The sequence below is a fragment of the Phascolarctos cinereus genome, unplaced genomic scaffold, assembly GCF_003287225.1.
Source record: "Phascolarctos cinereus isolate Bilbo 61053 unplaced genomic scaffold, phaCin_HiC Scaffold_9;HRSCAF=440, whole genome shotgun sequence".
Lineage (NCBI taxonomy): Eukaryota > Metazoa > Chordata > Mammalia > Diprotodontia > Phascolarctidae > Phascolarctos > Phascolarctos cinereus.
In genome coordinates, this window is record NW_027556402.1 from 118,465,580 (window position 1) to 118,480,934 (window position 15,355).

General features: G+C 34.5%; 1 protein-coding gene across 5 annotated transcripts in view; it reads left to right on the forward strand.

Annotated features, from left to right (window-relative positions):
- The window catches only part of ELF2 (E74 like ETS transcription factor 2), a 125,710-nt gene that overhangs the window by 59,189 nt on the left and 51,166 nt on the right, over window positions 1-15,355 (forward strand). For 4 of the 5 annotated variants that reach the window (XM_020967480.2, XM_020967483.2, XM_078148942.1 and 1 more), the window contains 2 exons: window positions 6,009-6,245; window positions 8,671-8,836. In XM_020967480.2, coding sequence (XP_020823139.1) covers window positions 6,174-6,245; window positions 8,671-8,836 — 238 coding nt within the window. In that variant the 5' untranslated portion in view covers window positions 6,009-6,173. Of the gene's footprint in view, window positions 1-6,008; window positions 6,246-8,670; window positions 8,837-15,355 lie in introns of those variants that run through there. The other variant, XM_020967486.2, reaches the window with a different exon arrangement.

A 15,355-nucleotide genomic window follows, 5' to 3' on the forward strand; every position in this document is an offset into this window, starting at 1 on the left:
GAGTATAAGAGAAGAATTAAGGAGGACTCTGAGGGTTGGTTTGTTTTTGGTGAGGTAGTTGGGATTAAGTGAGTTGCCCAGGGTCACACAGTAAGTATCAACTGTCTAAGGCTGGCTGGTCTCTGAGGTTTTGAGTAGAGAGGTATAAAATTTGGAGAATTTTTTTTAAATTTTAAGATGATGGCAAGAATCCTTAACTGTAATCATATTATGGATGGGGAGACAAGATGAGGAGAGAGTCAGAGTTTGCCAATAAAGATTTGAGATTAGAATCTGCTTAGAAATAACAATTGAAGTTGGAGGAGTGTATGAGACTTTTTAGGGTTGACTGAGAAGAACAAAGGGTTGAGAACTGAGTCATATTTAGGAGAGAAAGGAGCCAGCAAAGACTTTGAAGGAGTGGTCAGAAAGACAGGAGGAAAATTGGCTTTGATTGGTATTAAGAGAGCAGAAACTTTAGAAGAGGAGGAGGTGGAGGCAGAGGGAGCTGGCCACTCCTATGGGGAGAATTTCAGCCGTGTTTCATTCTACTGCCATAATAATTTTCCTTAGGCATTAATCTGGTCATGCTCCTCTGCTGAAAAATTTTCAGTAAGTCATTATTACCTAAAATTTAAGGCCATGCAGAATCTAGAGTTGTCCTTCCTTTCTTGGATGTATTTTGTACATCTCCATGTGCTATACTTAGTAGTAGTAGTAGTAGTAATTCCCATCTGTGTAAGATTATAGGTCCATAGATTTGAAGCTGGGATGGTCTTGTCCTTTTCTTTAAAGATTATGAAACAGAGTCCTAGAGAAGTTAAGCAACTCACAACTCACCCCGGGGTCATGCAAATTGAGTGCCACATGCAGGATTTTAACTCAGGTCTTCCTGTTAAAAGTTCAAGACTGTGATCTGCTACATCATGGTGTCTCTCATATTGTACTTTTAAGGTTTACAAAGTACTTTCCTGAACAACTGTAGGAGGTAAGTAGATCTAGCATTATTTACCCACATTTGAACAAAGAGCAAACTGAAATGGCAAGTTTAATAGACTTTTATGTTCATAGTTACACGACTAGTAAGTATTGAATCAAGAATTAAGCCCAGATCTTCTGACTCCCAAATATAGAGCTCTTTCTACTATGTCATGCTGTGCTAAGCTAAAGTGGAATACTCGTCTCCTCCTCCCTCCCCCCAAGCTGAATCATCTGGTATTTTTTAGCCTTCATCCCTTTCCTCACACTGTTACCCATGTGGGTAGTGTCTTCCCTCCTCCTCTTTGCCTGTTGAATTCTTCTCATCAATTAAAGCCTAATTCAAATGCTGAGTTCTACGAGGAGGCTTCCTTGATCTGGTGTTTTCCTTTCTTCCTCAGAATTTAAATAGCATTTTTGCTTTCCAACTTTATAAAAACAATGTTTAATAAATGCGTTATACAATGTATTTATGCCTAATATTCATCCATTTGGCCATAAACTTTTTGAGAGCTCTTAGCTTTATATTTCTTCCAATACCTAGCACTGTGCTCCATATCCAATAGAGGTTTAATCCATGCTTGTCGAAGGGAAGGTAAGAAGTAAAAATAAATAAATAAATGAAAGAAATAACTGGAAGAACAGTAGATTCAAATCAGAGGTTTTTGCAAGGGAGGAAATATCTATATTTGTTCAAACATGCATATTTGAAGGCAGAGGGCAGGAAGGGAATAAGCATTTATTAAGCATCTGCTAAGTGCTAGGTACTTTACAAATAGCGTATTCCATCTATAGAACAACCTTGGGAGGTAGGAGCTAATCATCATCCCCATATTACACTTGAGGAAACTGAGGCAGACAAAACTTAAATGTCTTGTAGAAAGAAGTATTTGAGGCTGTATTTGACCTCAGATTTTCTTGATTCCAGGCCTAGCACTTCATCTACTGTGCCATCTAGCTGCCTCTAGGTAGATTTGGAAGTGAATAAATGACCAGACCCAAAGTGCAGTGATTAATAGATGGATCATTGTCAGCTTGGAAGTATTGGAAGATATTAGTGGATATCTTTAGGGATCTTTCCTTGGTCCTATTCCATTCTACATTTTATCAGTGACTTGAATGAAGCCATAGATGTCATACCTCCCCTAATGACTCTCAGAGCTGCATCTTGGGTATAACCTCAGACTTGGGTACAATCTCAGATTGCTCAAGAATTGGAGAGACATGATTTAGGATCCTGGGTTTGATACTTGCTGAATCGAGGACCTTGCACAAGTCATTCCATGTTCTCTGAGCCTCATTTTCTACAACTGTGGAATAGGGATAAAGAATACACAATTTATCTCATAGGGTTGTGAGGAAAATTCTTTGTTAACCTGTGAGTTGTATAAAAGTGAAGCAGCTTTGTATAGTAGATCAAGAACTGACCTGGAATCAGGAACACCTGGGTTCAAATCCTGCCCACTGACAAATACTGGCTTTATGTCTTTGATCAATTCACAACCTCTCAGTGCTCTAGTAAGTTCTCTACAACAAGTGTTGAGAAAGCGTCACCTTGCTTTTAGTAGCTGAATTTTCCCCATAAAAGCACGGGTCTCATTTGCATTGACATTATCCTCTCCCAAGCTAGACAAATTCCTCTTCATTTTCTAGGAATCCTTGGAGATAGTTTTATTCCTCATTTCTTTAAAGCTTCAAAACTTTGCTTACTTAAATTTCATTTTCATCTGATATCATTTCAGGAGTTCTAAGGGAAACCCTACTATTTCTCTTGAAGATACTGACAGTGTGTCATGAAGGATTCATGATTTCATTTGTGTGGTTTATTCCACTGACATAGATCACAACCTTTTACATTGTTTTATAAGCTGCTCTCACTTTAGAAAAAATCCGTATAGTACTGAACCTTCTGTTTATGAGCCTTTCCCAAAACTTTGCTGTTTGGTCCTTATACAGCAGGAGTACACAAAGCCTTGTTAGTTTGTGAAAGCGTTCCACAACTCAGGGTATCACCTGCATGACACTAGTGGAGAAGGCTTTCAGGAGTGGTTTGGTGGAAATATTTAATATTTCATTAGCTCTGTGGTCCCTTAAAAATTTATACTTTTTGATTTGACCCATTCATATTCCCAACAAATACCTCCTATAAGTTATGTTCCCAGAAAAGCTAAAGTCACTTGATATCATGATTGTGACTGATATAGTTCATGCTACTTTCTACTTTTATTCCATTTGTTAACAGAAGGGATGTGTGCTTTTACTTTAGGAATTAGGTAACATTTTTGTACATCATATTTTGTTGCAGTTGAGTAGTTGTCTTCATTGCCATTGTTGTTGGCATTGTGTATATTGTTCTATTTGGTTCTGCTTTCTTCATTCTTTGGTCTTAAGTGATTCTTTCTAAGTTTCTCTGAGCTCTTTCCTAGTTTTGTGACTTCATCATTGTGAGTACTCCCTCTACTGGTACACCTCACCACTCATTCATGCTTTTTCATCCTATGCATTTTTTTTATCCATGACTTTTCAGAAGTCTTCTATAGAAAATTCACTTAGTGTGCTAGATCAATATGTAGGCAACATAGAAGGAATCAGTAGAAAGGGAGAGAGTGAAAATTAGAGTGAAAAGAGGGGGGGGGTGGGAGGGATGTTATGTACTAGGGAATATGGAAATAGAGAACATCAAAGGGAATATACAACCATGCAAGAAGGTTGATCTTGGCAAGCAGAAGGATCACCTCTTCATCAGACAGGAGTAAAGGAAGAGAGAATGGGTGATGATGTGCTCTTTATTATAAAAGTGAGCTCCAGTCTGATAAGACTTACAGTTTTTATTAAAATTTTTCCCTAGCATCGAACATATTACTTTTCACATTGTTCATTGATCAAGCAGAGAGACTGGAAGCTTTAAATAAACTTAGGCAGTGGAATGAAAGTGTCCTTTCAAATTTCTCTTTTTCTCTCTGTGCTAGAAAATGATAGGATTCTGTGTTGGTTCACCTCAAGGGTTTAGTGGCCCTAGTAGTCAACTTTAGAAATTCTTTTTTTTTTTTTGTGAGACAATTGGGGTTAAGTGAAACTTTAGAAATTCTTTAGCAGAATATTAATAAAATATCATTAGCATTGTACAATGTTGCTTTTTAAATCTTGTGTTTTAAAAAGTTTGCTACAAATTATGATACTGTGTAGCAACTTTTTCCCCCCTAGGAAATATAGCTCTGAAGTGAGAATATGTATGTGGGAAACTAAATTTCTTTTAAAATTTTATCATTGTCTTTCATTTTTCCATCACATTTTTTATTAAATTATTTTTATTGTTATGTTTTGCTTTTCCAGCCTGTTAAGTTTCTCTCATATGCCTCTTACTATCTGTTTGCAAAGACATCCTTTATTTATCTGTTCCATCCAATTCTCCTCCCACTAAGAAGAAAATGAAAAAATAAAGCCCTCAATAGACAGAAAACATAGTCTTACAAGACAAATGCTAGCATTGACCACACCTGGAGAAGAACATCTTTTAATATGTTATTAAATTCATTTTTCTGAATTCTGTTTTTCTCTGAATATTCTTGTTCAGTCATTTTGTGTTTATGGCTTATTATTTTTGTTGATCAAAGATCTAAAGTCTTTGAGAGATGTTTTTTCGTATGTCAGCATTGTATACATTGATTTCCTAGTTCTCATTTTACTCAGCGTCAGTTCTTAGAGGTCTTCCCAGTTTCTTATGAAACTGTCCATTTCTTAATTTCTTATGGAACAATACTATTCCATTCATACTGTATACAGACTACATATTACAGTTTGTTTATCCATTTTCCAGTAGGAGGACACCCCCTTAGTTTCCAGTTTTTGGCTACCATAAAAAGAACTACAATAACATTTTTTTGTACTTATAGGTCTTTTCCCTCTTTTTTTTTTTTGAAGTAGTGGGGCTTAATAATAGTATAGCAGGTTGGGTTAGAGGCATAGTTTAATAACTTTTGGGGGCATCGTTCCAAGCTGATTTCCAGAATGTCTGGCCAATTCATAGTTCCACAGTAGCAGTTTGCCCTTTTTCCCACAGCCCTTTCCAACATATATCATTTTCTTCTCTTGTCAGCTTTGCCAATCTGATGGGGCAGGGCGTAGCCCCAAAGTTGCTTGGAGTTTTTCCAATTACTAGTCATTTAGAACATTTTTTTGGTGATTGTTGATAAATTGGATTTCTTCCTTTGAAAACTTCTATCTCATTATCCTTTGACAGTGGGAAATTAAGTTCTAAAAATCAGTCCACCTAAAAATTTTTAGGGTTGGTCTTTTGCATAAATTGTTTTTATAGATTCAATGAAAAGAAAGTTTGAGTTAAGTCAGTTTGAAATCATTTTGAAACAAAAGAGAAAAATATTTGAGGGAGACAGTGGTCTGATAATTCAGAAGATATCACAGATATTTTAAATTATAATTGTTTCCAGTGACTACATTTGGAAGTACAATATGGAAGCAGCTTAAATCAGTTCATTTTATAGTAAAATATAGTATATGGTATGTCTTGTTTAACCATAAGACTGCATCATAAACTACCCATACAAATTTATCTTACCACTTTGTAGTCACATCTTGTACATTACTTTTGACTGTTTTAAAGAATAAAAGGAATGGTATAGAAAACTAAAAAAATAGCCTTCGTTTTACTGTATGAGTTAGGTACGTATTTTCAGTAGTGGTTTGCCAAAGACATATCATTCTCAGACCTGGATGGTTGTCAGATAGTTTTCATTATATAAGAACATGTTGAATATACTACTTGAATACTTTATGAAGGAAAATATAACTTCTATAAAGGGATAAAAGTTTTATTCTTAATCTTTATATATGTCATCACCTTTATGGATGATATATTCCTAAATATGAATATGCTCATTAGTGCCCTCTTTTGACATAGGGATATAGTAAACTTAGCACCTTTTTATAGTTGAAAAAAGTAAAAACTGAAACAGCGTTTAAAAATATTTAAGTACTTTAATTTTTCTTGAATTTTGTTTATAACTGTTTCTTAATTTTTCCAATTTTTTTAGACTCCTTGGTTAACCATCTTGAGAAGAGTGGATTTCTGATGTACCAAACTCCATGTCTCTCATTGAAAGTAAAATATGATATCACAGATAAGCAGCATTGACAACTATCCATGAAACTTTGTATATCTTAATATCAGCCCTCGAAGCTTCCCCAGGGAACGCATAATGACATCTGCAGTGGTTGACAATGGGGGTTCTGTTTTGGAGCTTTCCAGCAATGGAATAGAAAATCAAGAGGTTTGGAATTCACTGTGTTCCATTTAAGTTGCATTTATATTTTATTATGTAGAAATTCATAGGTAATTCTTATTTTAAATAAGAACATGTTGCACAATTTTTCTCATGCAGAATGTCCTATACATGAGACATGATATATAGCCTCATATACTTTTAAATTGTGGACAATAAAAGTACGGTGAAACAATATAATATCTTATGCTTATATGGTGCTTTATAGTTTGCAAAGCTCTTTTCGTATGTATTATCTCATTTGATTTTATCCTCACAACAGTCCAGGCAGGTGTTAATGATCTTTATTTTATATTTGAGGAACCTGAGGATCAGAGAGGTTAGTGATTGGCCCAGTATTACATAGCTCATAAGGGGATGAACCAGCACTGAAATTGAACCCAGGTCTAAAGATTTTAAGGCTGTGTTCTTTTTAATGCTACATCTCTTTAATGGTGTCATGGAGCATCATATTACTTTTGTTGAAGGATAGTATACATGGAATTAAGAATTGAGATGAGAGAAGCAACTATGAAACATGATTTTGCGATTAGGGGGTACCTTAACCCTTAAGTTATTAATTTTAAACAGATACTGGTTTGGACTTTCATAGGACAATTTTAAAGACATTTAAAAATTACAAAGTTAGAGTCATTAACTATCATGATAAATATATTATTTTAGAGTTAATTTTCATTGGGAGTTAGGTATGTAATAGTGTGATTTCATATAAATTTTAATAAGGGGAATAAGTATTTATATAGTACCTACTGTGTGCCAGACATTGCTAAGTGCTTTTTACAAATACTATCTCATTAGGTCCTCACAACCACCCTGTGAGGTAGATGCTGTTATTATTTCCATTTTACAGTTGAGGAAACTGAGGCAAACAGAGGTTAAATGACTTGGCAAGGGTTACATGTTTAATATGTATCTGAGGGTGAGTTTGAACTCAGTCTTCTGACTCTAGGAACGGTGTTACCAGCTGCCTCATAAGTTATACTTGTCTAGACTGACAAACTAGGTTTTTCTGTTACTTTTTTCTTTTCTTCCCTTCAAATATTTCTAGTGCAGTAATAATTGTCAATACAGTCAGCAGTACAGTGTATAGAAAGTTTAAATTTAAATGTAATCAGTGAATAAGGAAACATTCAGTTGGTATTAAACATAGTATTTTGAGGCATTGGTAGTTTAGTTTCTTCTGTGTCTCTATCTCCTGTTCTTCTGGGACATAGGGGGAAAAATATAAAAATAAAGAGACATAGCAAAATCGTAGAGGTGGAAAGGACTTTAAAGCTCATACAGTGCAATCGGTCCTCTCTACCCTCCCTCCACACACATATTTATTTGCAAATGAGGAATCAAGACTCTTAGGTTACGTGACTTGATGAAGGTCTCAAGTCAGTTGCAGACTTTTTGAATGTGTTGTTGAATTTGAGACTTAGATTTAGGTCTGAGTTATACCTTAACTCAACTTATCTTCCCATAGTGTATATTATGTTCCAAAAGATAGTAAATTTTTCTGTATAAAAATTTGGATTTTAACATACTTTATTAATCCATGATTTTTTTTTCCTGTCTGGGTGCTTCTTCCATTGACACAGATCACAACCCCATTATAATTTAATAGATGGTCTTCCAAAAATTTCTCTGGCTGAAAAATTCACCTTGTGGTGGATATGATACAACTTTTGAACAGAACTAGACTGGTCTTTGGGTACAGAGGGAAAGTCATTCACCAATCCCTCTTCTTGCTCTAACATTTTATCAATCTTGTAGCTGCTAATGAGTAGAGATCAATTCTAGTCATTTCCCATCTCCCACTCTGCTTTTTATCAATTGCTTTAGCAGATGACCTGAGCAGTGAGGGTAAGGTAGGTAGGGGATCCTCCTAGGACCAAAGGATTTTAGAGTTGGAAGGGGATCTTGACTATCATCTAATCCAGCCTCCTTGTTTTATAGAGAAGGAAACTGAGGTCTAAAGATATGAAATGATTTGTCCAAAGCCAGGATTCATTTAGTCCCTGGTCTTGCGCTGTTTCTAAATCCAGTCAGTGTTCTTCCCACCACACCATGACAAGATTTAGCTGCTAGTCTAACCCAGCTTTTGGGAAGGTCTTTTAAAGTTTATAAAGCTGATTTATATTCAAAGTGTTTTTTGACTGTTGTTGTTGCTACTGATCAGTGTTAGTGTACAGATTCTTAAGGACTTCATCTTCTGAATTGTTTTTGATGTCTAATCTCAATCCTAAATAAAACCTTTCCCACCCACTTGTGAGACATAAAAATCAGATGATCTCTTTAATTGCTTATTTTGAAAAAAAATTATATTAACTGTGTACAAAATAGTACAGATTTAGTATATAAGAATTTGTGATTGACTTCAGGGTTTGTGGATAATAAATTTCATTTAGAAAAAAATTTGCTCTTTTAGGAAGGTGAACAAGTGTCCAAATATCCAGCAGTGATTGTGGAGCCAGTTCCAAGTGCCAGATTAGACCAGGGCTATGCAGCCCAGGTTCTAGTCTATGATGATGAGACTTACATGATCCAAGATGTGGCAGAAGAGCAAGAAGTTGAAACTGAGACTGTGGAATCAGGTAGATCTTTAAACAAATTTTTTTTATAAAGTCTTTTTGTGGGATTCACTATTCTTATGTAAATTATATAGTGCGGCTCCTTCTAGCTTGGAATTAATGGAAAGTTTTACCTTATAATTTGCTAAAGGAGTTTTATTGCTAGAAGCACCAGGAAAGCTTTATATAATTCTCCTTTGTTTAGGGTGCTGTCCTGTGTCATGGACCTCATGACCGAAATTATTTTCTGCATTTACTTTGCAAGTGCTGCTTCATGCATCCTGCTTTTCATTCTTGATGCCCTTTTCTTTCTTGCATACAGCAGTAACAGAATAATAAATTCAGAGCTGGGAAAGGCCTCAGAAGTCATCTAATTTTATCCTCTCCTTTTATAGGTGATGAAGCAGGGGTACAGAGGTACCTACCCCAGGGTCATAGAGGGAATTGGAGAGGCAAGGCCAGCACTCAACCCCAGCCCCTCTGACTAAAGATCCACACTAGTGTTTTTTCCATTCCACTGAGTTAACCTACTTGTAGAGGCAAAAAGGAAAAGTAGCATGTAGTCCAATACATTGACACCTAATAGAGGCAATCTTTCTCATCTCTCGTTAGAATTAAAATAACATTCTTTGAAAAAGGGAGAGCTTTGGAGAAAAGAATGGACATGTCTGTAGCATTTTTATGTAAGGAGAAAAAAAACTAATGGATTTGTCTTTTCAGGGATCTCTAGAAACTATCCCTCATGAATGGGGAAAGTACCCTCTAGCATTTATTTAGTATTAATAGTTTATTAAACAATTGTTCGTAATCTAGAAATGCATATAGAAAAAGCATTTCACATAGCTGGAAGATTTTGTGCCATTTATTTTTTGCTTTAAGATTTTACTTGAAGTTTTCGTTGGTGGTGGGGAGGGGAGCATAAAAGCAGAATTGTTTGATCCATTTTGCCATCATTGCTTTACGCTAATCCTCTAAAAGTTACTTTCTGAAAAAATTGTTTTTAAAAATATGGTGTAAATAACAAATGGAAGTTCTTATATACATTTATTTTGATATTTATTTAATTTAATCTAATAGATGTTTGTGGAATAGAATTAATTTTTTAAATTTTTTTGGGTTTTTTTTTTAGGCAGTTGGGGTTAAGTGACTTGCCCAGAGTCACACAGCTAGTGTCAAGTGTTTGGTCTGAGGCTGGATTTGAACTCAGGTCCTCCTGACCTCAGGGCCGGTACTCTATCCACTGCGCCACCTAGTTGCCCCAGAATAGAATTAATTATGCCCACAAAATGCCTTGTTTAAAGAACTTCAGTGTAGTAAATAAGCTTAATGGTGGACATAGTTATTTACCAACAAGTGAAAAACAGAGTAGGGTTTACTCATTATTCTCACCAATGGAAGAGATCGAAGGTATTTACAATCCAAAAATAATTTGTATTTGTCCTTAGAAATACTTTTTTTTATTGACATAGGTATTTATCTGATAATCTGGGAATGAAATTATATGGTAAAAAAGAACTTGTAAGGTGGTAATTTCTTTATTTTGACCTCCTACATAATTAACAACCCATTTCATTCTGGTAATAACAGATCACTCTTTCAGACTATTGCAAAATGTTTGCCATTTTCTAAATCTTTCTTATAGAATATGGTTGAATATTGGCTTTCAAATGGATTTCTCTACATGTTGAGTAAATAATGAGAGATGAGATATCAACAATATTGAATCAATAAGCTTACACAGGTTCTAAATAAACTACAACATGAATTGTCTAATAATCATAGTTAACTGAATTATGTAAATCTGAAAATACAGATAGTAGTAATGTACTGATTATGGCACTTGTCCTCCCCAAAGAGTATTTTTTGTTGGTTTGCTGAGTTTTTTGAGGGTCTCAAGTTATTTTACCATGTAGGGGAAATGATTTTGATGGTATTTTTCTTGTTATGATCAATCATCATCTTGTTCTCATCTTCTTGGGAGTTTAGATAGAAATGGCCCTGGCACAAGTTGTTCTGCTATTTTTCGTTTATATTTAATGTTTTTTGTATTGTACATGTGGATGAAATAATTGCTGTTTTTAATCCAGTGCCCATTATTATTGCCTATATTTGCATAAATATCACAGAGTGGAGAATTGGCAGTTATTTAATTTATTTGATTATAGTCAAACACTTAATTTAGTGTTTCATAGAGAGGCTTTGAGCACAGAACTGGTACAAATACAATGGGAGGATATATGACTTTTCTGATCATTTTTAGGAGTTTATTGTAAGTGATGAGAAGCTGGGTATCTTTTCAGTTTGTTTTTGGCAGGATAAAGTTATAAGTGTTGTGACAGATGAACTCGCCATTATTTGCATGTGAAATGATTAGCAGAATAATTTAAATATATGAAGTTTTTAAAATAAATATATGAAGTTATTTTAGTGTTAACAGTATGACTTGAAATTTTAACTGTGTGAACATTATTTAAAATAACAGGCATAGTGATAAGCAAAGAAATAGAGTAGCAGGTATAAGGGACCCAGGTGAAATCTGCATGGAAAAGGTGTGAGGTGAAGAAAGGGAAATTTTGCATGAGGCCTTTACTTCCACCACTAAAAAGAGAAGCTATGACGTTAAATGAAACAGATGAAAATTTTTATTTTAGAAGAAAATGTGGTCAAATAAAAAGGAAAAGAAGATCATTTCAGTAGCATAGTGTTTGAAGCTTTAAAGAAAAACAAAAACTATGTATTGGTGAAATTTGTGAAATTGAGGGCACCCCTGGATATTCTGATCTTAGATTCACGCATGTGAACAAACAGCAATGGCTACCATATTAATGATATTGGAGTTGCCTTGCTAAGCTTAATTTGTTCCTAGGATTATGATTATTTTAATATAGCTAAAAATTAGTTTCTTAATAGAAAAAGTGATTTATATAATCAATTTGAGTATTGTCCAGGGATCAGTTTATTTTCAGTTCCTTTCTTTCCAGAGTTTAGCAAAATATGTAGTATTTTTTCAGGCAATATGGCAAAGTTGGCTTAAAAGAATATATTGTCACTTTAGGGGTAAGTTTTTTTGGAAAAAGAATTAATAATCCCTTTAGATTTATTTTAACAGAAAAATAAAATGCTTTTGGCATATAATGAACCAAGTGTCATCCTGTATAAAAATTATTTTAAAAGTTAATCTTAATTTAGATTCTGGCTCAAAGTAAAAGAGAGCTAATGTTTGTAAAAAGTGCTTAGCACAGTACCTGGCACATAGTAGGTACTATATAAATTCTTATTCTCCTTTTCCCTTCCCCTCAAGTTCTTGAATGTAACTTTATAAAGATGTTTAACTGGCATAGATCAGTTTCAAGGTCATCTAATCTGGGCTTTAATTCATTTCTATTTAAAGAATCAAATGTTTCTATCAAGAGAGTTGGAGACTGAATATAACTTCAACACTTAGAAAATAGAAGTTATTCTTTGTATTAAGGTTCTTTCTTAAATCTGCTTGATTTTTTTATAAGAAAGATATCAATTTTTGTGAACTAAATTTGTACTTTAAATTCTAAAAACTTACTTTCATATAAGTTAACAGGAAAATTAATTTTAAGAGAAGGGAATGTTATATTTGATATTAACAATATTAAAATTAGTTTTCTTGTCAAAGTCATGAGGAGGGAAGGGGAAAATTTTTCTGATGGGTTAAATATTTTTGATTAGTAAGTTGAGATTCAAATAAAACAAAGTAGTTTAAGGACCAGTATTTTTCCTTGTACATCCAGGAAACTAATGCAAGTTTCATTCTATACGCCACAATTCGGATTGTCTAAGTCTATGCATTAATACTAAAAATAGAATCATTTAAGTTCTTATATTCATGCTATTTAAACATTTTCATACTAAATTATTCAGGTTGTCTATCTACCTGGCTCACACATCTCAATTAGATTCCAGCTTTTCATTTAATTTTGTGCTATGTAGACTTGTCATGTAAGAAGTGTTCAAAAAAGAGCTATTTTCCCGATTAGTGTGATTCTGCTAGGAGAAGCAAGGATATAAGAGGCTTTAATGATTTAATTCTCATTCAGTGTTTTCTAAGTAATTTGACTGTAAAATACTTTTGGCTTTGAAACATGCTGACAGATTCCAGATTCCATAACTGATCACCCAAGGTGGGCAGGTATGTTATTAGCCAGGGCCAGAGCTTTCTCAACAAAGTATGGGCAGAAATGAAAGTACATCACAAGGTCACTGTTAAGGCAGTTAACCTCTTTTTTTTGGAGGGGGCAGGGGAAGAGTGGTGGAGTGTGGAGTGGAGTGAGGGTGGGTATGGTTTCCTATGTATATTTCTGTGGTGATGTAATTTTTCAGTGTCTGTTCTGTTCAGTATCTCTTCTTCTGGGCTATGTCATCCTCTTGAATTCAGGGTGGAAGTTAGACCTGAGGCTGGAAAAGAAGGGAAGCCCAAAGGCTTGGTATAGCCCTGGATAGTCCTGGTGGGATTGGAGGCCCTTGATGAGTTAGAGGATGGATAGCTTTTTCCAGATGGTGCATTTGGATAGAAATTTTCTTGTACAACTTCTGTTAATATCATGTAGGACACCAGCGTTCTGTCAAGCACTTTTTAGAATTGCTGATTTGATAATTTTTATTCATCTATATATAGTATAATCTCAACATTTGATTAGTAGTTGTAATTATAGGTATTCTATTTCAACATTTTCTAGGCTCTGTAAGACTACTCAACAATATTAAGCCTTACAATGATAGACTATTTCTTTTGGGACTATAGCAATAAGCAATAGGTGTCTACATCTAGGTGGTTCTTTGGTAGTGATTACAGGCTTGGTCATTAGGAGGCCATTTAGTAGTGACAACAAATATGAGTGTGAGTAGAAAAGTTAGACATGATCTCATCCAACCTTCTCATTTTGCAGTTCAAGAAACAGGTTCATTGAGGTTAGATAACTGGCTCAAATTAACATAGTAGCCCAGCTGGAATTCAAACCAGGATTTTTGACCTAAAATTCACCTAGAAGGTGCTGTGTTTTGTACTTTGCCAGTGTTCTTCTTAAATATGGGCCAAGTATTTTCTTAGTATAGTTTCCTCAAGATGGGTATCTTATTGTATATTTTTTAGGTATAAGTCTGCCAGAAACATTTTTATTAATTAAACATTTATTCTAAATCCAAGCATTTCTTTCTAGTTTAAGGAAATGTCCAAACTGACAGTTCTTCTCTTCTCCCTGCAATGCTCCTCCCCCCCTTTTTAAACTGTAGGACTTTCTACAGCTAGATAATTTGAGGTCACATTTATTGGAAGTCTGAACTAGGAATGAAATGTTAAAAATACAGTATTTGATTAGCATTCTGTTTCATCTAATTGAACAATAGTCACTTAATCTTCTCCTTAAACTACTTTATCTTTGACTACTCTGCCAGTACTTTTTGAAAGGAAAAAGAAGGCAAAAGAGTATTGCCCTTAAGTAGACATAAAACTAATCCTTTAGGGAATGGGTAAGTTTATTGGAGAGATTCTGATGGTATCTTTTGTTTTCAGTTTGGTTACTATCCTTAATCTATTCCCCCCAGGCTTTTGTTTTTATTGTTTTTGACCTGCACACTTTCCTGACTTTCCTTAAGTGTAAAGTCTGGTCAGATTCTAGACTAGAGAAAAAATTTATTTCTTAGTATTTCCAGTTGAACTGAAAAGGAGCTTTTTTACTATTCTTTCACATTGTTATGAATTAGTGGAGAGAAAAGTAACAAACACAGTGAGTTTAGAGTAAAACCCAGTGTTCAAACACACTTGAGTATCCACCCAACAATTTCATATCCTGAACAGTGGCCAGAAAGCTCTGCACATTAACAAAGCTCTCCATTATGTTGGGTTGACCATTGGATCAAATAAGGGGAAGAGCAACTGATTACAAAAGAATGCTACTTGCATATAAAGGATGATTACTAATTTTAAAAATGATATTTTGTTTTTGTATCACCCACATTTCCCAATTTATCCCTTATATGAAAGAGTAAAAAAAAAAAAGCCCAGTTCCACAAAACTAACCAATATATCACTGAAGTCCACATTATTGGTAGTCTTCCACGCCTGCGGTACCTCTAGCTCTATAAAGAGGGGAGAAGAGTACATTCTGATATACTTTCTTTGGAACTAAGCTGGCTAGTTGGTAGTAGATTAAACTTGGGACATGGGAGTCAGGATCACCTGAGTTCAAATCCTGTGGAAGACACTTACCAGCTGTGTAAACTTGGGCAAGGAATTTAACCTCTGTCTCAGTTTCCTATTTTGTAAAAAGGGGAATAATAATAGCAGCTGCCTTCCAGGGTAGTTATGAACCATATGAGAAATATTTATAGTGTTGTGCAAATAAAATGCTCTATTATTTTATAGCATTCTATTTGGATTGTTGTTGTTCTTTCTGTTTACATTGTTGTTTTCATTTGAATATTGTTTTCCTGGTTCTACTTCATTTTGCATCAGTTTATGTAAGTCTTGACATGCCCTGTGTTCATTATACTGTTTCTTGTAGCAGTAATATC